We start from the raw sequence: 26,362 nt of genomic DNA, 5'->3' as shown, positions 1-26,362 counted from the left end.
CGACCGACATTTGACAGTATCTACACTCTCGACAGACGACAGCGGGTCTTACTGTAACTGGTTGACAGCAGTTTAAAGACTTTACTTGACAGTTCGAACTTCGAATGTAGATTTTAGGCAAAAATCATAACATAACCAAGTTAAGATTTTTCCATGTGTTTTGTTTGTTTTTAAATATGGAAAATTAAAATTGTATAATATTTTTATTTCTTAGTAAATAGGAATTAAGTGTGGTTTTTGTAAATGAGATTTATATCTAAATCAGAATGGAGACAAAAGTTCACAGATTTAGATTTTACAACCCTAAGCCAATACCAATTCAATGTGTTTCATATGATAAAAATAATAAACTCTTAGCTTTGGCAAGGTTAGTGGCATTTATTTTTCTCTGTGTCGATTCAGTAACAAATTATCACAAGTTTACTAATTTGTTTTTAGTTGTAATTGTAAAAGACATACACCCATATCACTCATGATCTGTGTTTAAGATTGAATTATTTTATAATATGAATTAATCTCCGAAGCGTGCCGCCTTATAATTTCTTTTAAAACAACGTTGTTTTAATTATTTCAGAAAAAATGGAAGTATTGAAATATGGGATGTTAATTTTGCTCCATTTCTAATAAAGTGTATTCCTGGTGGCGAAAATTCTTCAGTTGAAGCTTTGGCTTGGGTTGATGACAGGTTACTTTCTACTGGCCTTGGGGGTGCATTGGTAGAATGGGATCTTGAAAACTCCTGTATAAAGAAAAGTGTAATGCTAACAGGATATGCAGCATGGTGTCTAGATGTAGATGAAGCTAAAACAATTGTTGCAGTTGGTACAGAACAGGGTTATGTAAATATTTATTCTGTCAGCAATGGTGATATTGTATACAAGAAATTGTTTGATAAGCAAGAAGGCAGAATTTTATGTTGCAAATTTAATAAGCTTGGAAATACACTTGTTACAGGTACAGCTTTGAATCAAACTACATATCTTTTAAATATTTGAAGATTTTAAATATCTTACTGTAGAGTATTTAATTTTATTATTGTAAACCTCTAACCTGAATTTTATATATTAATGCTAAAGTTAATACAAGAAAATTATAATTAACATTGTTTAACAGTCAGTGAGTCTGCAGAGTCATGCATTTTATCATTTTATTATATTATGTATATTGAAAAATAATTATCATATATATTTGTGTTTTAAGTTATCAAATGTTAGAGAGATTTATCATGTTAATATTCATAAATTAGGTAGGTGGACTCAATTTCCGCAACTTCACTCAAATTTGGTCCGTTTTGCATATATTCATAAATTTAATAGGATCCATAAACACAATACGCATGTGGGATGTTAACACTGGTCATGCAACATGCCGCATTTCTTGTACTCGAAGAGGTGAAGAAGTTATAGTATGGAGTATTGGGATTTTATCTGATAACACTATAGTGTCAGGTGACAGCTATGGTCGTCTTACCATTTGGGATGGTACTGTTGGAGATCAGGTATGTATATGAAAAAATGACCTGAACTAGTAATTCTAAAAAAAATTCTCATTAATTTATTTTAAGTCACATCATAAAAGAAATATTTTATTTACACACTACTATTATTGAGTGGATTTAAAAACTTTTATAAATAAACCCCTATAACTTGTTTTGAAGACACTAGCAGGATGTTAATATGTTTTGCAAAAATATTATAAATTTGGCCTTCAAATTCATTATTTTTTACTAAACACACTTCATAAACTATGCCAATATTGTCTTTTTGAAAAATATTTTCGGATGTAACCCTAACTGAATAGTTTTTTAAGTGCTATATGCTTTTTCTAATTTTTTCAGATTGAAACTTTTGTAACTCACAAGGCCGATATTTTGACATTAGTGATATCCGATGATGAAAATTCCCTTTACTGCAGTGGAGTCGATCCTGTTATAACTATGTTTAAGAAGGTTGAAAATACTGATATTCCATCTGAGTATCGCTGGGTGAAAAATATACAACGAAATATACATGAACATGATGTCAGGTGCAGTCCTCTATTTGTAAAATAGAACAATTCCAAATTGTTTTCTTTTAATGTTTCAATTATTTTATTGTGTGGCATTACATACATTATATAGGCCATTTATTCATGCAGTGCTATAATGCATAAAAAATACTAAATTATTTCTAACACCGTGCAGTGAATGTTATCATTGTGAGAAAATGTATGTCTCACGACCAAAATAAACAATAAGTAACAGGTACAGTTAGCAGTTAGTTAGCTGTTGACAAATTTGACAATGGATAACAATAGAAACAGGACCAAATGGTTTTTGGCTTTAGAGTTGTAGTACAACTAAATTATTATTATATCTATATATTTATTTTCAGAGCACTTGCAATAAACAAGGATAGATTAATATCAGTAGGTGCTGATGGGTATGTCACATTATCTAGTTACCCTCCAAAGAAGGTAATGAGGATACCACCAATGCTACCGATGCCTCGAACAGCTGTATCAGCTGTGAAGAAATTATTATTATTAAGGTATTATTACTACTAAAAATCAATGGAATAAATTGATAAATCATATAGCCCAATGTATTAAGTTTAAACATTGTGTAATATAAAATTTTTGAAGATACTAAATCCTAAATCTTTGGACTGAAATGGACTTTTTCACTTACATAATAGACATTATAACCACACATGGGCCTGCTGGTTTCATAGTACTGTGTATCAAGTTATATATACCTAATTTTTTTTTTTAAATTTATATACCTAATATTTTTCTTTTTACAGATTCAATAATCATCTTGAAATATGGAAACTTGGTTCTTATGCTGTAGACAATAAGGGTGATGTTATAATCAATACTGGAATGAAACAACAAAGCGAAGAAAGCAATAATGAACAGTTAGAAAAAGATACAGAAATTCCGTTTATAAAAAAACAGCATTATGAGGAAAAACAAAAAACATTACAAATTTCAGAGGAACCAATTAAAATTTCCTCAATACAAACAAAAGGAAAGAAAGATTTAGTTTGTTGTAATATTTCACCGAATGGAGAACTGATAGTTTATTCTACTGAGAGTGATGTCAGAATGCTTAAATTGGTAAGTACTAAAGACCCAACAATTATTATTTTTATATCAGGGGGAAAACAAACCGGGGGCAAAAAACAGCTATAAAGGTCTACCGCTGCCCATGAATACCATACCCCCATACTGTTACTCGCTCCTGCAAATAGTTTTTTATTAATCTGAGAATTCTTGAGATATTTTAACTACTATAACTAGTTATGATAAATAGGTAATTTGGTATCAGGCAATAATAACAAAAAAGCTTAATGCTAAATTAAAAAATTACCAATTAAAATAATTAATTCAATACTATTTGCAGAACAGGATGGAGGCCAACTACCTTATAAATCTTTTCTACCATAAAAAATTATTTTAAGTTTATTATACATTTCTGAATGTAAACTACAATGTAATTTCGCCTTCAATAGATTTATTCGTTTTTTTAATCAGTGGCGCTAAAGCCTCTTTAGGTCTTGGCCTCAGATTTCTGAATCAGTTTCATGATCATTTTTAAACCTAATAGGCAAGTAGGTGATCAGCCTCCAGTGCCTGACACACGTCGAATTTTTGGGTCTAAGACATGTCGGTTTCCTCACGATGTTTTCCTTCACCGTTCGAGCAAATGTTAAATGCGCACATAGAAAGAAAGTCCATTGGTGCACAGCCGGAGATCGAACCTACGACCTCAGGTATAATAGTCGCACGCTGAAGCCACTAGCCCCTATCATCCTGCATCTTTGCTAGTAACATATTTTATTCTGAAGCTACAAATTTGTCTTACTATAAATCTTTCTAGGATGAAGACCAGGGCAACATATCTCTACAGAAGTTACCCGTAAACGAGTTGAAGTGTTGTGATCGAGTGATATTTTCGGAGGACTCAAAACTGATGATCGCGACGAAAGGCACTGATGTATACATTATGATGGTAGATGCAGATGTGGGTGCGACCCTGATACAGACCATATCTACGAAAAAGCGTTAGTAAAACATTCATTACTCTTAATTTATATTTTTGTCGTGTGTGGTAAAGTTATTAAAAAAAAATGGCCGCTTACGATGCATACTCTAAAACTAACACGTATATATGTATATTAAATCTATATGTATAAAAATTGATTGCTGTTCATTTGTCCCGCCATTCTTAAGTAAGGTTAAGTTTTACTTGACGTGATTCGGTTAATTATGATCTTGAAATATTTTTGGAAGTTCATGGAAGGTTTAAATGGTGCGAAACGTAAAGAAATGTACGAAAAACGTCAATTAATTTCTCGAATAGAAACTGAGAATTATAGATTGGGTTTTTATGTTTTTAGAATTAAAAAAAAAGCACTCGGTTGTCAGTTGACAATTATAAATATATTTTATAGATGCATTCAGGAATTAATTTTATAGCTGTAGTATAAAGTCTGATCTCTTTGGTCCGTTTTCTAAATTTTGTATTAAGTTTCTACACAAATATATTTAGGTGATACAAAGTTCATCGCATTCCATCCATCATATAGTTAAATATAATTCAGTTTATGAATGAATTTTCTGGGCATTATTCAACTCCCCAACGGTTTAACTGATTTTGATGAAATGTTTTGTGTGTGTTCAAGTTGATTCCAGTGGTTTATTTACATTTAGTTTTATCTAAGACGTGTCCACAGTACATTGTACACCAGTCAAAATAAGTATTCAAATCTTACAGACTTGAAAAATGGTTCTGTTCTGCACATCGCCCTTTCAAAGAATCAGGAAAATGGACTATACATTGCTGCAGCGGATTCTAAAGGCGAAATTGCCGTGTGGGTTAAACGTGCGAAAAAGTTTGAATATCTTCTTAATTTACCCAAGTATTCGTTTGTACCATCTGCTATGGTCATACACAATATGATGCTTATCGTGACTTATGTGGATCAAGAGGTATATATGATGATGACATTATTGACTTTTTTTTTATAGCACGGGCAAACTGGCAGGATGCTCACCTGATGTTAAGTGATACCGCCGCCCATTAACACTCTCAATGCCAGAGTACTACTTCTACGGAGAAGGCAAAGATCGGGAAACCGGCATTTTAGATCCAAAGTCGACGGTGTGTGTCAGGCACAAAAGACTGATCAGTGATCACCTACTTTCGAATTAGGTGTAATAAATGATCGCGAAACAGAAACAGAGAGAATCTGAGGCCTAGAGCTAAAAAAAAACGAAAAGTGCTACCGGTTTTTTTTAGTTTTATAACAATCTTTAATTATTTTTTGCCATTCAACAGTAAGAATTCATTTAAAAAAAATAGGTATGCTACAGATCAGATGTAGAACATGCCGAAGATGATGTAGAAGATTGATGTGTGGTTGTAAAGTGATTACACATATATGTAATGTCTATAAGGACTCTTTTACAATGCGCCAAAGTGTATTTATAATATATCAACGCTTTTTACATATAAAAGCAATGTCAAGTGCCAATTTTTCAATTTACAGTTGTATAATTTTTCGTTGACAGGTAATCCAATACGATCTCGAACAGCAAAAGCTGTGTAAATCGAAAACTGACAATGTCACATTTTGGCGCGGACGCAAAATGGCCGCCAACGACATAATCCCTCATCCAGCACGGGATGCTTTATTATTCACCGATGAGACCGCTTTATGGGTGCTGGATAGACAGAAGGTGAATTGCATAAACTTTATTATTTATTCACATTTATTTTGATACAAGAAAACAATACACATATAATATCTAAAGACTGAGTACAAATTCATTATCGTTTATAACCGTAGCGTGCTAATAGTAACACGCAAGTAATTTAATGATATAAACATTACAAATATAGCCTGTATATTCAATAAAACGTATAAATATAAGTAACTATTAAGATATTTTAAGTGATAAACGAAAATGTGGTTTAATTATTAATAAAAGTATTCGTCAGATGCCACAAAAAATCACTATTTCTATAAACGAAAATACAACTAATTAGACGCGTAACTTCATACAGTTATTGTATGATAGCGATAAGTGGCAGAAAAATTGTATTTTTATATTAATACTTTAATAATATATGTTTTTATAGATATCAGAAAATTATGAACCCCAAGCAAAAAGGAAACAAAAAGGTGCCCACACGAGTGGAGTAAATATAATGCCAGTTAAGGTAATTAACATTTTTTTTAATTTTCATTTCATATGGACTATTTAACGCACATTCATTTTAATATCATTTATTAGTTGTCATGAAGCCGTAATTCGATATGATTTGACAGGTTTTTTTATGTTTTCCTATAAGGAGCTACATTTGAGAAACATTTTACGAAAAAAATTCTCATTATATGGCAATGCTTGGAAGAATGTCGTACTGCTAAGTGTAATTGTTACAATTGAATTCCAATTACAATATTATTCTATATTTATTTATACTTTATGAACTGAAGATACCTTTTTTGTTTAAAAATAAAACTGCACTTTTTAATCAGTCCTTATAGATAGTACATCTGTCCTATTTATGCCTCTTATTATTTTAAAAATTTAGGCTATGACATTAATAGGCACATTGGTTAACATTCACATCATTAAAAACAAATTAACTTCAACGATTAATGCTATATTCTGTGCCCAACTACGATTAATTATAAGTAGCTATTAACATGATTCTTGTAATTGATAAAGTTTTTTTTTCCAGTATTTGGCCGGGTTCCATTGGCTGGGCGATAATGAGGCTGTAATTGTTGAGACATTACCTGAGCAAATTTTGATGCAATTACCGCCCGTTTTGAAAAAGAAAACACACAATATGGTGGAATCAAAATAAAAATATTTTTCTAAAACTTTGTTTCATTTTTGTACTACAACACTAATGTCACATCTTTTTTAAACTTCAGTCAAAATAATTTCCCATTGCCACTAAAAATCATTATCGTGCATTCGCAATAACGTAATTAAATACAGATAATGTATTGTAAAACTACACGGTGAATAAATATGTGGAATAAAAAAGATTACATACATAATAGGAGTTTTATATAACATCTGTGGTGATGGTGGTGATATATAATATTAAATATTTGTGATTGCAATTTAAAGTGTTTTTCTTTTAATATCGACTTCACACTATGAAAAGATGATTGATACTTTATACTATTTCAATAACAAACTTATCTTGTTGAAACTGAACAGTCAAAGATAACTATTTATTTTATAAAACAAATTTATGAGAGTGGACGCTCGCTTACCGAATCTCCGTCTCTACAATAAATACTTAGGAATAAAATAACCATGACAAATTACATTGCTGTTTAAGCAGTAGCCAAATGCATTAAAAGTCACTCTAATGAAGTTATATCCTAGGAAAATATTTGCGGCTCTAACCCAAACTCTTAAGGTCTTTGAAGATAACTCTTAATGCCGTTTTGATAGGGTGATACATGTATGTGCTGCGGTCGTGCCCACATTTCGTCAGTCACCTCGCATCTTGCTGGTGGCAGTTTGTATGATATTGGGTCTCCTTCCAAGCTCCTATGACACGAAATACGAATCACAAATTTGGCAGATTTTTTATTTAGTTGCCTTAAGTAGAGACTGACTAGAGAATGATGCGACACAATGTTTATGTTAAAATACTTTATGGCTACTAGTAACCTTTGATATTCTAATAGTGTTGATTAGATTCTTGTAATATGCTTGATTACACTTTGTAAATAAGCATATAACAAATTAGAGGATTATATTCAAGATAAGAATGCTTGGAAACATGCTGTTCCTGTTCCATAGGACAATAATAATAGAGCCTTGACAAAATCAATTGGATGCTGATATAATTTTACATATTTTTGATATTTTTTTGTTGTATAATACTACAAATACAATATTTTATGTTTATCTCACACACTGTTTTAATGTTTTTTTATTACTCTTTAATGTATAATATTCTACCGTTTAAATATTTGTAAATAGGTATGTGAGGAGTATACTAACAATACAATCTTTACAGTACTTTTATTCTGGGAGTAAATTGTCTTCACATATTTATATATGAACTGTAAATTCTCTTTTAAAAGAGTAAGACTGGAGGTTCGTGCATTCTTCTCCTCACGAAACCTTTTGGAAGGGGCAACTAGACTCATTTTTATATTTTATTTAACGTATAAAAGGTTTCAGGTGGTCTAATTGGAATAAATGTTTTGATTTAGACGATTTTTTTGGCCACACCCATTTGTAACTTACCCAAGGAATATCATTGTTTGTTTATAGGGGTCGTAGATTTGGCCCGGTGGTAGTGGTGGCCGGATGGGGTAACTCTTCGCTGTAGTAACCAATCGTCCAAACCGTTCTAATGTACAATTCACTCGATGTCCAACCATACCTGCGAAGTAACCGAATTGAATATATTGTGTAATTGTGAACATTGACTTAAAAGAATTATGTTTCTATAAAATTATATATTATAAGCGATACGCTGCCTACCGGATGTTGTTTGCGGTAATGGTTTTGGTGAAGGTTTAACCTCAACTGGGTCGATGGGATCTTCAGGCTTACAACTCCGTGAGCGTAAAATGGCGCGGTATTCTTCTAATGTGAACCCTGTTCAGGATTTTATAGTATATTAGTTATAATTAAACAAACTATAATTATATATTATTTAATCTGAGATTGTGTGTAATAATATTTAAAGCGTTTGCAGAAGCTAAAAGCTATTTACATGTCGAGCGCAGACGACCCACTTCACGCTTTTTGCTCTTGAGATACTTGGGAAAATTATTATTCACTCTACATAACTCGTTAAACATATTATGTTTTAGGGTAAAACCTCTTTGTGTAGTTCCACCATGACTTCAGTGGCCCAGGGTTGCTTTCGTATCATGAAAGATTGTTGTGACTATTCATACAAACTATAAAAATATATTTAGGTAGCCAACAGCAAAAAAATAAATATAAATGTATAGACACAAAGGTTAATAAAAAATCTCGAAATACTTGAATACTTTCCTTCATCTACCCAAAATGTTTTTAATTAAATAATACACATTATAAGTCAAACACGAACGTTCTTATATTTACTTATATTTTTTTTACCTAATGTACGTTGTTACGTAATACACACCTGCTTTTTGTGCCTCTTCTTCTTGAATTTCACGCAAATGTTTATAAAATCCCCATCGTTGCGACCATAAACGTGCTGCATCCTTTTCTTTTTTTGTAACAGTCGCTCTGAAATGTCAATGATATTTCAAAAATCGAAGTTTATAATTTAAATGAAGTTTAACGGAAAACATAATTAAGTAATAATAGTAGTTAGTCGTGAACATGACAATGATATATCAGTATCAGTATATCAGTTCATATTATGTATGCAAGAAGGTACGACACATAGGTTGACTATGTTAGAAAAATCTGCATTATTAAAATTGGCTCCTTGGCAATGACGGTTGCCGGTTTCTTGATAACAACAAGCGTATTATAAGTATTATTATTTTAGCTCTTACAAAATGCCCTCTGCCTTCACTGGATCGACTGAAGACTCCTTACGAACACCCATCACTCCTCCTGCTGGCTGATTCGCATTTTCCATTTTTCACCACAAATAAGCAATTGCAGTGTTACAGATTTCCATCGATCAAACAAAAGTAACTAGTGCTAGAGGGTTTAACATTTGCACCCTCCTTCAATTATTTTAATTTGTGATAACAAAACTTATGTATGTATGGCATCCAATTTTATTTTTGCACGTGATATTTTTTGTAAAATGGCAAAGAATAAACATTTAATATTCAGAGGTCTAAATGCTACTCCCTCTGTTGATTTATTCTCAAGGACATAACAAAAAAACAAACTCCCTTCAAACCAAGAAAGCAACAATGCAAGCACTTCATTATATGTTTCCTACTTTCGCTTTACCACGGCTATTATTATTAAGTTTCATTATTACAATGAATTCTCGTGAATTGTAGTCGAGTCATTTATTGCATTATTTAAGGGATATTTTACAATGCACAAACGTTTTTAATAATATTGCATCAGTATTTCTTCAGTGAGACATTTCACCTAGTTGCACATTGATAGTTATATTATACATAAAAAAAGCTAAAGTCTGCAAATACAGGGGTCTAGGCTCTGAATATGATTTTGTCCCATTCGGTGTCGAGACCCTTGGTCCGTGGGGTCCTAGCGCGTTAAGGCTTTTTAGGGAATTATTAAAAAGGTTAGTCGACATCACAGGAGAACGAAGAGCTGGCAGGTACCTCGCACAAAGATTTAGTCTAGCTATTCAAAGGGGGAACGCTGCCAGTATCTTCGGAACCTTGCCTAAAGGGACTCCTTTTAATAATATATGTTAAACTTATAGTAATGTATGTAAATAAATATTGCTTGTTATTATTATGAATGTCGAATGTCACTATAAATTAATAACATTAAAGTCAAATTAGTTATTATACATTACTGTTATATTTATTTATTTACATCACTTTCAAAAGGCAGCAATTTTGGCCTTGTGGTTTCATCGTGTGACTCTGATCCATCAGATCATTGTTTAGATCCCCAAGCTGTACACCAATGGACGCTTTGTCTAAGTGCACTTTGAATACTCCCTCGTACGAGGAATTAAAACATTAAAGGAAACCAGCATACCTGAGATCCAAAAAGTCTACGACAAGGTACAGAATACTGACCTGAGATATCTGAGGCTCAGAGCTAAATTATTGCGTCGCTGGTTTTCTAAATATGTATATTGAGATACTTTTTAGAGAGTTTTTTACCATCGTTAGACTTATAAACTTGTAATGTAAAAAAGTTAAGGCATTTTCGTAGGCTGTAATGTAATAAAGGTTAAAATATATTCATAACCAACCAGACACATAAAATTTGTCTGGAACACACCTATCTACGTGTATAGCTGTGACCTAATTCAGCAAAGAGGTGGCTAGGGTCGCTTCGCCCTCGGCCTGCCCAAGAGCCGACACCTTTCCGCCGCGCCGCCCCCGCGTCTAGACTTTCGTAATGCTACATTCAATATTGTACACATAGCAAATGTCCTATGTCTAGTCTTTTGGAACTTTGAAATCGTAAAAATTTTAATTCACTAGGTACTTTGAATTGAAATTTTAACGTTATTCTTAACATATGCTTAATGTTATGGTAAAGAACAAAGATATAAGGTATGCTGTACCCTGTTTATGGTTTCAGCTGGATATATACTCTGTTGTTCTGTACTTTATAACGGGAAAGGGATAAGTTAGAAATCAGATTAAACAATATCTTACGAGTCTACTATTAGAAGTAGAATTATGCTACCAAATTTATAATTATATTAAGACTGAGCCTGGTTGGATATAAAAAAATACTACGAAAGTTTTTATATAATTACTTTGGTTATCTTAAAGCGATATTCACATAAAGATATATATGTTAATACAAACAAGGATGCTTAAATAAAAGCTCTGTAGAAAACGCATAATGAAGTATCGGCTGCGATTTCCACAATATGACGTGTGATCGGCATTTGTTTGTGTTGCTGCTAATTATATGTATGAGTGCGTGCGGTGAAAGGGCACGTCTAGACAGGGCACATTATTACAATTTACATTCGCTGTAGGGCCTATAATGAGAGGGTTGTAGACCACTTTGTTTTGAGCTATGATGTAGATGCAGTTTTAGTTTATTAATATTTAATAACCAATTCAGTCAGTTGTTCTATCAGTCTAGATTTAGTGAGTCAAGTAGTCAGATTATTCATATTTGGACTCGATTATATTAATTTAAATTATTGCAATAAATCTGACTAAAATACAAGGTTAACATCTCTAGTAACATATGCATATAGAAGACTGTATACATACTGTACTGTATACTGTAGAAGACTGGACTACATTTGTGATTTGTGTACTTCCGTAAAAACAAAGAACTGTTTCGTTTTCTTCTAACATAAACATAACCTTGTATAGAGGGGGAATTGAGTAATAAATAATAGTTTCATGCTGTGTGGCTAACCAGTTAGCTTATATTAGCTGCTGTGCTGGATATTAAGTTTTATATTGCCTGATGCTGTGACGCTAATTAATGGGACTATTATTATACGCCTGATTCTTTCATTGTGGTGCCTTGCAGGCATCTCTGCATATTCAAAGGAAAATTATAAAACGCCTAGGTACTAACGATCTAACAAGTAATAAAAGCTAGATTCTGCCAACGGCACCGTATGTTGCTAGAGATAAAAAGCATGTGTGTGCTATATATCGTGTCAAATTGGTTATTCAAGGTAAGTTAATTAACAAAAAGAGATTACGACAGTATAGCGTGGACCAAAGTTGTCGGAAATTCGGCGGAGTGGAGCCCTTTCGAGAAGGCCTATGCCAAAGGCTTAGTTAGTGTTTAAGAATTGTAATATGTATATTTTATGTAGATATAGTCTTATGTTATTATAATACATATTTAGTTTTATATATATGGCTAATAAATGATGTTTTGTTAATACTTTGTTTCTGACTGATATTAGTACTGACACTATAAATTATAAGCTTTAATTTTCTCATAGAAATGTAAAGGCTGGCGGAGTAGCTATCAATGAAAAAAACATTGTCATAAAATGTCATATTAATGCGAGGCTGTATTCTAAGTTTCATCAGAAACTTTATGGATCGTTATAATATTTTGTCTACTTTTCAATTGGATTTTGAGTTTTATCTAGAAAAATTAGTTTCGTTTACATCACTGTAACGGTGCACCAAAATAATGGTTTAACTATATGACTAGAACTGTAATAACCACAGTATGGTACTTTTTATCAGTTTGTGCTTTGATTTATTTCAAACAAATCATATTCTCTGCTCCACTAATCAAAGGGTTCGTAACATGGCGGGCCGGGATTAGCTCCTAACAAAACTATAAAGTTCATCAGGCTACTGCTTGGATGGGTTTTAATCCAATTACGCTCTACATTTGAATAATGCTCAGACAGGCCAACTAGACATGAAGATGATTTGCGAAACCGAATGCTAATTAATTATTAAAACTCTTCATACCCATTTGATGGTACTTGTATTCTTTTATTTAATTACCATATTATATGCGTGTGAGAGAGAAATCACAAAGCGATATTTATTAATAAAATATAGTAAATAAACGAAATACGAAATGTTCGTTTTTTGAACTGTGTTCTTTAAAATATCAGGTTGGCTATATCTGTGGTCTTTAATGTACTATAGGATAGGTACATACAGTTTAACCAAGAATTTAAATTTCAAAAATTAAATTTTAGACATTTTCATAAAGCGGATACGGAAATCTAACGCGACCTTGTTCTTATTAGAAAAGGAACTGTTAACCAAAGTGTTCAAAGTTTAGTTATAAAGTGTTAACATTTAAACAGACTGCAATGAAAATGCGCGGGAACTATGTAGATCTTAAAAGTTGGAATAATTTATTTTTCTTTTGTTATCTATATCTATTAATAAATAAGTATTTTAATTATTCTTGGAATTGTATAATGCGTTAACAATTTAAAAATTTTAATGCCACTGATGAGTCGAAATCCTCATTGTTTTTACGACATTGGCGTTGTGAACGCATTAAATAAAAATTTAAATGTGTAAATGTTTAAAATCATGCAAAATGCAGTAAATGGCAATAAGGTCTTTGTATAACCTCCAGACGTTAGCTTCGTTTCGTGTCCCCCGCGTCGGTCTAGACTCTAGACTAGAGTGTACAAACAATGAGCGCTTTACGTCATCAGCCTACATCTGAAGGTATATGAGTGATGTCCGCTAAATAATTTCAATGTTATTTGCTTAAATGCTTCATTATATTCAATTTTTTAAATAAAATACTGCACACGGTAACTTTTGTATGTTGCATTTTAGTAGCCTGCAGCAATTTTCTTGTGGAGAAACATAAATACAATTTTTAAAACAATTAAATAGCTTTCTACTGGTGAAACCTTTCTAATTTTCTATTTATTAATTTTAGAGGAGAACTCGTAAGTCGTAGAATATTTTTGTTCAAATTAAAACCAAACTGTTAAGTTTGTGACTTTTCGAATAACCTATGGTAAATAATTATAGTTTCACTTTGAAAATTCATAAATTGTTATTTTTTTAACAATCTTAAAAGTAAAATATATGCAATGTAAACTTTGTAATATTTTGTTGATTGTTTACCATTATCTGCAACATATACAAGCGCTCTACTCTGCAGTAAATATCAGTCTGTGACGAAGAAGCGTCAAATATATTTTAATTTGGGTGATAATAGGTATGCTAGACGAGTGTCTTGAAGTACACTTAAGTGTAAAAGTGCAGCGTACTGCAGGCTATTATCTATTTCACCTCTAGACGTGTCTCCGCTAGGCACGGCGCGCGCTTTGTAAAGTCTAGACGAATTGCATTATGGAAATTTATATACCTAGACGGCTATTTACACAAACTGAGAACTCAATAGTACGCTTTTATTAACCTTAATGCTTTTGCTTGAGCTGCTCATGTTCCAAAAGGTTGCAAGGGAAGTCTGCGTAATGCCATAGTAACACACAATTGTGCAACAGAGACTATTTCTGCTTTTTCATGAATTCCCTTAAAATCAAAGCTTCTAGTAGTACATATTCTTATCATTTGATATCTACACGAGGAGAGATCATTAAATATTTTTTTATAAGTAATCAATATCTAAATAGCTTTCTAGTAATTGATAGGCGATTGCTACGCGTATATATACGTACAGTAGGTATAGACTACAGGTATATGGAAATCTAGATTGAATTCAATGACTTATTCAGCGAAACACCTGCGTATGCAATCTTTTCTCGGAAATTTTTATCATTTTACAATTCAAAATGACGATTCGTGAGAAATTTTTGTTTAACCAATGTGTGTGGACATTCATAATGAATTATATATCAAATTGGAAGAAATAAAGGTTTAGGAGTATTTTTTACGTATTTTTGCTTAATTTAAATTTTCCGTACTTATAAAGCATCCACTGGTAAAACATATTACCGTCGTGACATATACAATCGTTTGTTGTCGCAATTCTTTTGTTTAGAATTAAGCATTGCCTTAACTGCGTCAATTCTTTTACATGATGATTAAAGACTTGATTTTCAAGGGTTTCACTTTTCGTGCATAGAGCACTGCAAACGCAATGCTGATAAGCCCAATTTTCCTCTGTGTGTATTCTAAATGCAAGCGACGGCAAATGGCGCACACCGCGACCCCACGCATCGCGCGTCCTATTTTTTGCTGAGCAGATTGGCGTAATCGCAGACGTCGACGCGCCAACCGTTAGTTACGACCACTCCACTTTAAACCTCATCCATTTTAATTTAACAAAAGTGCCGGCCGATAGCGCGGAGGAAGCACTCATTTCCGTCGGCAACTCGCCTCTGAGTCACGTCTCCCTTCGACAAAAAATCACCCCAAATTCTTACTTTCCATTTTGCGCGCCGAACACATAACTTATATAAATTTATCTGAATAACAAAGAACACGTGCAACTAGAAACTAACGTCTTAACTAACCATACAATATGAATAAAAATAAAAAAACTAACTGTCCAAGCCCAAAAATTATTTCTTCAATTCCCGTAGAAACAATAATCATTTCGAAATTGTAGACACCAATCATCTATTTTAAATCAGAGAATTAACAGACACAGAAATGTGTCTGCCCCAATCCCCACTTTAGGTCTCTAAAATATCAACATAATCTTACGTAAGAATGATAAACAATTGTCTGATGCCGAGATCTATAGAGCGCACTTACACTTTGCTCAGACTAAACTATCGAGTTAAGTCATATTTGGTATTTATAGAGCAAACTACGAATCTCTCGGAGTGTTGGCTTAGCTTTATCTCAAGTCCACGAAATCGACGACTTACCAAAAACTATGACTATAAGCCTAACAAAAATAATGGCCCAAAATTTACTTTGCCATCATATGTTTTACTTGACTTTTTATTTTGTCGTATCTGCCCTATAGCAGTGACATATGTTGACAACAAAATTCAAACTAACTTCAACTCTCGCTTCAAATCTGTTATTTTCGTTTGCCTAAAAATATTAATATCTTAGATATTTAATCTTCTCTACCGTGTCACATACTGTAAGTATCTACACTATCTATAAATATCAATATGCTGTAAGATAAATACAAAGATCTTCATACACTTCATTCACTAATTAGGTATAAGCCCGCGGCAAAAATTTAATGGTTATCTTAGCCAATAAAAGACATTCCTAAATGTTTACTTATTAGACTGTTTACTTTTTTAGCTGGTACTGATCATGACAATAATAGTGAAAGCTGGAGACCAAAGAGGGCAAGAGCGTCCACTATAGATGCCACATTTAAATATGTAAATCAGCCGGGAACAAGCCACAACTGGACTGAAGAAGCTGGGTTGACGGAAACCAGTGTTATAGTCACCACTAAAAGTGAATCAGCAAGCAGAAAAAATAAACCTTAATTTGAGGACCTTAAAAAAAATTGCTGTGGCAAGAGTTGGACAACAACAAAAGAAAATATGAGATAGAAATGGAACATTTAAAATTAAAAAATCAGTTAGAAATAGATTCTTCAACAAAAAAATAAATTATCATTAGAAGATTTACAGTTAAAAAAAGAATCGGAAAATAAATGATTAAAATACAATAAGTTTTGTTTGATTTTCTTTATTACCAAAAACGTAGTTAAATTGGGCAATCACGGATTGCCGGAATGCTAGACCGGTAGGATATATTTCATTGTTTTTGTGTTCTTCAACTTCTGGTGTCTGATCAGCAAGATCGCCATCGTCATAAGCATCCCATCTCTCTATACCTATATTATGCAGTACAGCATAAGCAATATTTATATTACTGGTATTTGTCAATTTTGACCGTAGTCCTAGCTTCATTTTGGTTGTGTTCGTTCCGAACATATACTTTTGGTATTCGGGGATTCATATCGGCTGCAGTTCCTACCCTTTCAATGTTTTCTATTAAAGATAGAACTCTCTCTCTATATTCTCCATTATGTCACTTTCGATAAAGCTAGGTCCAGGTCCAAGTCAAAGCCAGTCGTTGTTTTAAAGTATAATTAAACATTTGTAACAGCTCACACAAACAAAAACAGCAAAAGTGAAAAAGCGATTGAAAATTTTTAATTGTAAATACAAGTTGTCATAACAATGCGATCCGTTCTACATAACAAAAAATTATTGTCATCTCTGTAATTATGTCATTTAACTTTTAAATAATTTTTCTAAAGGTAAACTTGTAAAATTCTAGTTATTGCAATAATAAAATAAATAGATATCAATAAATGTGTATCGTTTTAGACGTTTAAATATTTGTTATTGTTATACTTTTTTAAAGAATAATAAAGAAGGTATTCCGTGAAATGAAACATCACTTTGTATTTTGTCATTTTCTGTCTTAGCTTGTGCTTAGCTTAATCTTACCGTTAAAATGTCTATAAATACCAAATCATAGTTTATGCTAAGTGTACACTAAGCTAAGTTTTTCGTTAGTAAAGTTTGAGCTAAGTCAAAGCGCGCTCTATAGATCTCGGCATGAATGTCATCACGTTCAAAGGAAGGACGTCCGAATTAAAAAAGCATCGCGACAAGTGACACAATGAAATAATCACGGTCGTGCAGTTTTGGGCGTGTATTGTAATTATTGGAAGTTGCATAACGGTGCTCCATTAACGTTAACCCTCGTCTGTGACGTCACGTCACCTAATGCTATTTGGCCGGCGACCGCGTCGCACCGTCTGTCTCCCAATTCCAGGGCTGACATCACTTGAAAATTAGAACGATAAACGATTTTCATTCATGCGGTAATGTTGTATTTTCGTTACTCCAACGACTACGACGCACTTTATAGAAGCAAGTTACAATATTTATTAGTATATTTATAGATTTTTTATTTATACACTTGGTAATCTCATTCAGACTTCTGTGCAACATTCTTAATAAGGAATTGGATGTTTCACTTTAGCATTTTTGTGAAATACATTATAGTCCTACAGATACTCAATAGGAAACTTTAGTCAGGCATCCATTCGAAGAATAACCATTTTTATGGATATCTTTCATAAATGAAATATATTTAAAAAAAAACGTATTGTTTTAAGAAACCCTGTACAGGCCTACCAATTTTAATGTGGTTTAAGATGGTAGGATTAGATAGGTCAAATCTGGTATAAATAGGATTAAGCGAAAAGAAAAGGAATTGAAACTTACAAGGTTATGTTACTGATAGAGCAAGATAAATTACATTAAATTGTTATTGTGTTACATTATTATATTTTTTTCATGCTAACTTTTGTTTGTGTTGCGTTTTGGGCTATTATTTTAATTATGATGAGTGTATTATTATTCTACTAATAAATATTTTTTTATATAATAGTTGAGTATGGCTCATACGCGTAAAAATTTTATAATTGTACATATTCCTAGTTTGACTTCTTGCAAATATTTATAATTTAATTAATATATTAAGTACTTTAATAATAAAATCTAATAAAGAAAAAGAACTAAGTTATCTATTAAGTCGGAGCTACAGACTGTTGGATGGTCATTTGGTTTTTCTAATAGGCTGGTAAGTGTTCAGACAAAACGTCCATTGGTGCACAGCCGCGATTAAGTCACTATGCCAGATTTGTTCCGAAGAACTCTGCTCTTTTTAAAAGAAAGTATTTTTTCGAATAAATTGATTTATGTGTACACAAAGTATAGCTTAGGAAATTACAAGCCCTGATTCACTAACAAGCACCTTGAACTGACCTTACTATACCTGAGTACTGACTTCGACCACAGTGTCTGGTACACAGCTGAAATTTTATATAAATAATTAATAACGTAAATTGGCGAAGTGGTAAGTATTTAATACTCAATTAAAACAGGTGCTCCCAACCATCGAATATTTAAATATACAAGAAATTCTGTTGTTTTCTTTTAACCCGAAGCAAATATTGTATTACCGAGATACAGAATCTTCCGTCTACTGAATTTACGATAAGAATTCAGAATCTACTGAGAATACAGCCGTATTCTACGGGATAGCTAAGTATTTATTAAAATTCTAATTCTATATTCTCAACCCAGGTGAGTTTATTTGTTATTTGCTTTAGTATGTGTATAAATTGACGGATTGATTTATAAATAAAATTCTAATACGCCCCGCTTATATCTAGGCTAGTTGGCAATGAACGCATTGTTAAGACACTTATATAGCAAGTGTATACAAAGCTTAAAAAATATACGGGCTGATTGAAGTCTCGTCTCAAGATAGCAGACATATTCAGACAACAGAGTTCACAAAGCAATATACCTACTTATACAATACAGGTTGGCCTTGCCCTTGAATACCACCGTGTGACCTCCAGAGTCATTCTCACCCCCTAAACTCACCCTCACACCCACTTGATAAATGAGCCGTGTAATCATGTTATATACATGTTATGTATACTTTTAGGTTCGAACGTTCCTTATTATATTTTAAAACATATTTTAAAAACATTAGAACGTTTTATCTACTTATTGCAATACAATCATCCATAATTGTGACATATAATATTTAATTATTAAATAGGGCGGAGACTTTTTTCTAAACCTTAACTGGTTTCGTAATATTGAAAATTAAAATTTTAATATAATCTATTAAAATAATTTAATTCGACTCTTTAGTGTGCGACTCTCATCATCATCCCCATCTTCATCCTAAGGTCGGAGGTTTGAATCGCAGCTGAGTACCAATGTACTCTGTCAGTAAAACATCGTGAGGAAACCGGCATGTATTGTGCCGAAGCTGTTGGCGGCACATGGCAGATGCAGAAGACTATTTTCAGTTCACTTGCCTGCTACATTATTACATATATTTGTATAAGTAAGTTTATTTGTAATTTTATGCAAAATAATATGTTTAAGGAATTTTGCGTCGTCAATAACGTGTACACAATTATGATATTACATCAACATAAATTACCAACGTTTTATGACATGTTGTAAATTCTAAAATTGTCGGGATTCCGAATGCTAAATCTATTATAAATAGGCAGGGAACATGAAATTTATTCATACGCACATAATATGTAACATTCATAATGTCTGTAACAATTATTATAAGAACACTGTGTTTCGCTATAATAGTCGTTCAGGTAAAATTAATGTTTTTCCTGTTTTTTATTATTATTCATATTGTCTTTGAACAGCTTTCTTGTTAACTAAAACTATTTGTTTCAATAAATTAAACTTAATAGCTCCAGTATTTAAGCTTACATTGTTCTAATTATATTTTTCTTTCACGATTTAATAAAGGGTTCAGTAAATGGACGACTTATTCAGAAAGAAGATATCTTAAACTATATTTTGGGAAATCTAACGTCTCAAAATAAAGAATTCTGGCCTAGTGGTAAGTTTTAAAAAAATTTAAAATTTTAACTTTTTAATTCACTTATATGTAATAATACTAATTATTTTTAAGGTAACTTCAACCCGGAAAGTCCCTGTTTAGATAAAAGCTCATTTGTAAGAAAAGATCTGGAAGCAGTCGTTGATTATATATACGAAGAATTAAAGTTGAACGAAAGTATTTCCAAAGCAATTGTTCCCAAAGCTGATGAAATACAAAAGAAATATATAAATCAACTTGAAACGTTCGATGAATGGTTTAAAGGCCAGCCGGAACATCTGAAACATATTATCGAAAGCCTGACGGACAGGCGTAATTTTTTAGAACCGCAAATCAAAAAATTCGGCAATACATTAAAGAATTATGACTCTTTGAAAAATCATATATCTCGACAACAACATGAATTAGATGCACTGACAGTAAAATTTAAACGTTTTAAAAATATTTGCCTCGCAAACTGTCCTGGTATGTACAACTATTAATTAATTTTGAAACTATTGTTGGAATAAACATCTGTATATAGAAGTTTTGTAATATTTTATGTCTATACATTTTAAACGTAATATTTTCAGGTACTGTCACAAGACTGAGTGCGCAAAAGGAACACTCATTAGACTACTATTGTGGAACTGCTGCAGAAATTAAAAACATTTCTACCGCTGAATTAATGACATACGTTAATAGCATTTTAAAGCCTGAATTATTAAATGAATTAACTAGTTTTGATTCAAAGTATGAAAAGGACATAGACACTTTAGAAGAAAATATCAAAGATATAGCTTTGAAGGATTATGGTCGCTTATTAGTAGATATACTTCGTTTCCATGATGAGTACAATCATTACTATAAATTATTTGACGTTGATATTGAGTCGTACAAGAATGAAGTTGATGAAAAACTTCTATTTATGGATGGAAAAATAGCACAATTAAATGCAGCTACAGAAAAATATAAGAAATATTGTTTGCAGTGTGCTGAAAACTGTAAGTGTATTTTCTGCCATTATAATAATTTAATTTAAATTGTATTCTTATAATCTGGTGTGCTTTCAGCTCCAATAATGTTTTTACCGAAAACCATATTGGACATTAAAGAGAGCAGCAACAGCGGAAATTGGGAGCCACAACATAATTTATTGAATGACGTCATCCAGTCCAAAATAGAAAAAATTCACCAGCAGTCCCTGAGTGACATTGCGAATATATTTTCCGAATTAGACGTAAAAATGGATGAAATTAAGCAAAGTAATACAAATGTCACTTACTTTAAACCAGTACAAGAAGATATCAAGAATGAGTTTCATAAAGAAAAACAATTATTTAATGAACTTAAAAGTATGGTCTCGATGGAAAGTATTGAAAATTTCCTATCGCTCAACGATGAAGCTTCTAAGTTAGATGTAAGAATTGCCGACACTTTAGGAGAAATTAAAAAGCTGATGTTATAATTTTGCTTGTATATGCGTAATTTAATTTATAAATAAATGTAATCCTTTGTCAGTATTTCAAGTCATACACCTCGAACATATTAACCAAAAAAGTTAAGTGCAATGAATAATACATTTTTGATGTAAAAAATGATAGAATTTAATGAAAAATCACGTCTCATTTTTATTTCCAAAATAATTTTTGAAATTGCTTTGGCTCCTTTAAAATGAATCGTTATGATGCATTTATAATGTAGGGTGAGCGACCGACGGCAGCCAATTACCAATACAGCGCTCCTCGATAAATTTGAATTGGTAGGTATTGTGCGCGGGCGCATACAAAAGTGTTACTTATTGGAAATTGAATTCATGAAAGATAAAATAGCACGTTGACCTACAGTATGCCATATATATTCGGCAAATTATAGCTGAAAACAATAGAAGTTTAGTTTTTACTTATTGTGTTGATAAAATAAAATTTTAATGTTATATAATAAGACTTATTTATACGTTAATTGGCGTTGTGGATTGTTGTATAAGTGTTTGCTTTACTTCACAAGGACCCAATTTTGAAAGGAACCAATTGTTTTCTGCGCCGGTTCAGATGAGTTTTACAATTTTCAACGGTAACACAAAAGCCGTTCTTTAAAGTTTTAACAAAACTGTCTGCATTTGTACGGTCTGCAGACTGTCCAAAATGCATGAAGCGATAAATTTATCCGGTCTGGCAGACATGAATGTGAAATTAAACGTTTATGGAGGCCTTAAACCGAAGCGACATTGGTTGCACTGCGACGGCCGACCGCGCCGCTTGAATAACGAACATTTGCTAATTGTTACATTGCTAAATTCTTATATTTTTGTATTCTTGTAACCAATGCCAAATGTCATTAATAATCTATATTATACACACAGCCATATATATTTTTGGGATACTCGGGAATGCTACAGCGGAGTATAATTAAATTTAAAGCCAATTGTCTAATACGTATTACAGTAATGAGAAAAAAGTAATTTGTGGTAACACGGAGTGGGTCGGTCCGCCGTTGGGTGCAGGGTGCATCCACCGTCTGTCGGCAAGGGCATGCATCGTCCTTGCGTCGCCCGCTCTGACCTCAGCGTGTCCTACGGCCGACCGGGACGTACACCTCTACTGAATAACTCCTTACCTCATCGAAACCTAAAATGTAGGTAATATACTTTCTAAACTTCTAGGAAACTAGCACAGGTTTACGTTTCGTAGACGTTTTCACTGGTGTTACGTTTTAGTTCATGAACATGGTAGCTCCTTATTTACGATGTATATTTGATACTTTTTTTATTATTATACTACTTGTTTAATGTTACGAAATATTATTTGAATCCAAATGTACTTGGAAAGGGATGTGCATTGTGCAGTTAGTTTTTGTCTATTTATATTGTAGTTCCCGTTGGTAGATCTTGTTTAATAACTAAACGATTAAAATTATTTTATATATCTTTTCCCAGCCTCTACGTTTCAGATAACTTAATAACCTCCATTTTACAATTAACTTTGATTATTCATAAATCAGTTTATAATATGTAAAATAACAGAGTTTGTTAAAATAATGAGACAAGAAATTTCTTAAACCGCGACACACTTGAAATTTGACTTTTACAACAACCTTTACCCACTGTAAACAACTTTATTGTTCTCAAATGCTGAATCATTTCCAAAGGACAGCTGAAGGTCTGCGGCCACTGCACCTTACCACAAAGAACTTGACTGTTTGTACTTGCCTGACGCACACTTGATCTCACATAAAACGAAAAACTTAATTACCTTAATTAAGGTATATTACACGTAAAAAGACTTTATTACTTTTGAAGGTGTTACTCACATTTATTTCATTTTTGTCTTTTTTTAAAATATGTTAATAATATAACCTTGAAATTTAATAATTAAAATAAATTATTAAAAGGAGGACCCTTTAGGCAACGTTCCGAAGCCACTGGCATACAAAGGGGGGCTCCCTTTGAATAGCTAGACTTATTCTTTGTCCGAGGTAGCTGCCAGCTCTTCGTTCTCCTGTGATGTCGACTAACCTTTTTGATATTTCCCTAAAAAGCCTTATAGCGCCTAGGACTCCAAATAGTATTTTGTCTCAAAAATAAATTAAGATTTTTAACTCAATCTTAATAAATGCTATATGAATACCTACATGTATGTGGATTAATTATAATTAATATCGACTTCTTTTTATAATTATTACTAAGCACGTTAATAGTTCATAATTGATAAAGTAATACTAATATAGAAAATAATATCTGTTATATTAATTATATATTTCTATTGTATCCGGTGTTTCACCACAATTTTACGGGACGTTAAACAAACAGGACTTCTTCACCGTTCCCAACTGGACTTCCTTGTTCGTCGGTTTACCTATTTTATATAAAATGCATATGTCAATCCTTATAACCCACAACAAACACGTGTTACTATAAATTATTAAATTATAATAACTTACAGTTTCTGATATTGTTGAAACATTCAATTATACGTAGATAAAAATGTTGTACATAGTAATAAATAAGTCAATATAATATTTAGTTAGTTAGTATGTACTAACAGTAATTGTAGTATATAAAAACTTAGTACATAATTTAACAAAGCAAGTACCTACTTGCTTTGGTTTCTATGTAACCTCTATTGCATTGACACCGCGTGCCAACTGCATTGTCATGAAATCATCAGCATTAACTAGGTCACTGGGTATCGATCAATGCACTTGTAGGAACCAAGAATGTTTCAATTTACACACATAATGAATAGAAAAATAATGTAGCCTTTGAAACAAATAAGCGAATAACATGGTGAAAATTTTTTACTTGTAATAAATTTTCACCATGTTATTCATTTGTTTCATTTCAAATAAGAAGTATTTTTTTTTAAACAGAGAAACAATATGTGGCATATAATTAATTGATTTCATTAAATGAGAGATTGATTGATATAACACCGATATATGGAATCTATTGCGTTTTTATCATACAGTTTTCGTACCCACGTCTTAACGTGGCAAAACTATGACAAACACAGTATCCTTAAATGCATTGTTCGCTATAATTATTCATTAGCACTGACCGCAAGTAAAAGGTATATTATTAGACAACATTACACCTTTTAAAATATCAAATAACCCTTCTCTATTGTCCCGCTTCAAAATAAAATAGTATCTAAAAGGCTACCCACGCTTACACCATTTCAGTCTCGAATAATCCGTGCATTGACGTTGCAAATGCACCCATAATCTGGTAAAGGGACATGCAGCGACACCCCGGCGTGCATTCATTACGATGCGCTTCTAGCTGGCGAACTTTTATACCTTTTACTGACCGCCGGATGATATTTTGTAGAGCTCATGTAGATTTTTAAATAGTTAAAATTTTCGAACCCTCTCTTAATTTCAAACAATTCAGACACATTTTCTATAAGAAAACATGTACTTTACCGCCTTAAAGCTAATAAGAAATTTTCTTTCAAGACGCAAATCCAGTTCTTGAACTTTAAAATGAAATAGGTTTTTTTGACTAAGCCCCGGAGGTGGTAAAGCTATAATTACGATAACTGTTAATAGAACTCTAGTTGCATGCGATTCACATATTATAAATGTATGCAAACTATGTATTCGTCGTAAACATATAATATCCGTACTAAGATAGAGCAACAAGAAAATTTATGACAGGTATTGATACTGACTGAAGATTGCAGGAGACAGTATAGTTTATGCCCAGATACAATGCACTATTTATTCGATAATACTACGAAAATGAATGGAATGAATGTCGGACACGAACTTTAGTTCGCATTTAAGAATTTATTCTATCGACATTTTAAATGAGTTTGAATGAATTAGAAACTTGTATTATTTTTGTTTCAAGTTAAGATTGCTCGTAATAATATTATGTCTAGAGTCTAGACTCTAGACGATGAAAAAAGACAATAAAGAACCAAGCATAATAATAGTGATCTCTGATCACATACTTAAACAGCAAATCATTGCTCAAAATCTTTTATTAATGGACACAACATGTATTTCTTTGTTACAATTTTCATTCCCGTTTATTAGGCTGTCAGACGTCTACCCTAAATTTAGTGCAAGTTAGGTGCGTCGATATTGCGTAATCGTAGTAGGGGGTAAATGGGCGCGGCTGGCGTGCGCGGGCGAGACGCGAGGGGGCTCGGCGGTATTTCGGCCTTCCTGAAGAGCCTTCAGCCTGACGCGACGGCCCGTCTAGACGTCTGGCAGCAACCATGTGTCGCAAGACCTATTATAAAATTCGTGTTACTTTAAGGCATTTGTGACTCGCACTGAATGATATTTGTTTCTTTTGTTTTTTTGTTGTTGTTTGCGTAGTTGATCCGCAAGCAGTTAAAAAATATTTATAGTTATATCAAAAAGAATTTAAACTATTTAATTTCTTTCCTAAGCTGTACTCCCTTTTTCAGCTATTTATAATTGTTTTTTATATCTGG

General features: G+C 32.4%; 3 protein-coding genes across 3 annotated transcripts; 2 read left to right on the top strand and 1 right to left on the bottom strand.

Moving 5' to 3' along the window:
* Positions 1–113: 113 nt before the first annotated feature.
* Positions 114–6,878, top strand: LOC110992171 (U3 small nucleolar RNA-associated protein 4 homolog). Its single transcript, XM_022257880.2, has 11 exons — positions 114–367; positions 575–954; positions 1,317–1,498; positions 1,838–2,025; positions 2,373–2,528; positions 2,784–3,099; positions 3,863–4,046; positions 4,760–4,974; positions 5,557–5,724; positions 6,128–6,208; positions 6,734–6,878. Exons 1-11 carry the CDS (start codon positions 267–269, stop codon positions 6,860–6,862), a joined length of 2,100 nt encoding a protein of 699 aa, XP_022113572.2. The 5' UTR covers positions 114–266; the 3' UTR covers positions 6,863–6,878.
* A 483-nt stretch (positions 6,879–7,361) lies between these two features.
* On the bottom strand, positions 7,362–9,619 carry LOC110992181. Its single transcript, XM_022257896.2, has 5 exons — positions 9,534–9,619; positions 9,152–9,258; positions 8,515–8,631; positions 8,275–8,413; positions 7,362–7,566 (listed from the first exon to the last, which is right to left on the bottom strand). The coding sequence occupies exons 1-5, from the start codon at positions 9,617–9,619 to the stop codon at positions 7,428–7,430; spliced, it is 588 nt and encodes a 195-aa protein (XP_022113588.2). The 3' UTR covers positions 7,362–7,427.
* Positions 9,620–20,085: 10,466 nt separating this feature from the next.
* LOC110992180 lies at positions 20,086–21,937 on the top strand. Its single transcript, XM_022257895.2, has 5 exons — positions 20,086–20,181; positions 20,342–20,435; positions 20,508–20,900; positions 21,008–21,418; positions 21,488–21,937. Exons 1-5 carry the CDS (start codon positions 20,128–20,130, stop codon positions 21,880–21,882), a joined length of 1,347 nt encoding a protein of 448 aa, XP_022113587.2. The 5' UTR covers positions 20,086–20,127; the 3' UTR covers positions 21,883–21,937.
* The last annotated feature ends 4,425 nt before the right edge of the window (positions 21,938–26,362 follow it).

The sequence above is a fragment of the Pieris rapae genome, chromosome 8 (genome assembly GCF_905147795.1).
Source record: "Pieris rapae chromosome 8, ilPieRapa1.1, whole genome shotgun sequence".
NCBI classification, from domain to species: domain Eukaryota; kingdom Metazoa; phylum Arthropoda; class Insecta; order Lepidoptera; family Pieridae; genus Pieris; species Pieris rapae.
This window is presented reverse-complemented; position numbering and strand designations above follow the sequence as displayed.

Coding starts and splice junctions, on each gene's coding strand:
- LOC110992181 (XM_022257896.2), bottom strand. CDS start 9,619: ATGGAAAATGCGAATCAGCCAGCAGGAGGAGTGATGGGTGTTCGTAAG. Junction 8,414..8,514: donor ATTACCGCAAACAACATCCG/GTAGGCAGCGTA, acceptor GTTACTTCGCAG/GTATGGTTGGACATCGAGTG. Junction 7,567..8,274: donor CAAACAATGATATTCCTTGG/GTAAGTTACAAA, acceptor TTCGTGTCATAG/GAGCTTGGAAGGAGACCCAA.
- LOC110992171 (XM_022257880.2), top strand. CDS start 267: ATGGAGACAAAAGTTCACAGATTTAGATTTTACAACCCTAAGCCAATA. Junction 4,047..4,759: donor GACCATATCTACGAAAAAGC/GTTAGTAAAACA, acceptor CAAATCTTACAG/ACTTGAAAAATGGTTCTGTT. Junction 5,725..6,127: donor GGGTGCTGGATAGACAGAAG/GTGAATTGCATA, acceptor ATGTTTTTATAG/ATATCAGAAAATTATGAACC.
- LOC110992180 (XM_022257895.2), top strand. CDS start 20,128: ATGTCTGTAACAATTATTATAAGAACACTGTGTTTCGCTATAATAGTC. Junction 20,182..20,341: donor TCGCTATAATAGTCGTTCAG/GTAAAATTAATG, acceptor GATTTAATAAAG/GGTTCAGTAAATGGACGACT. Junction 20,436..20,507: donor TAAAGAATTCTGGCCTAGTG/GTAAGTTTTAAA, acceptor ATTATTTTTAAG/GTAACTTCAACCCGGAAAGT.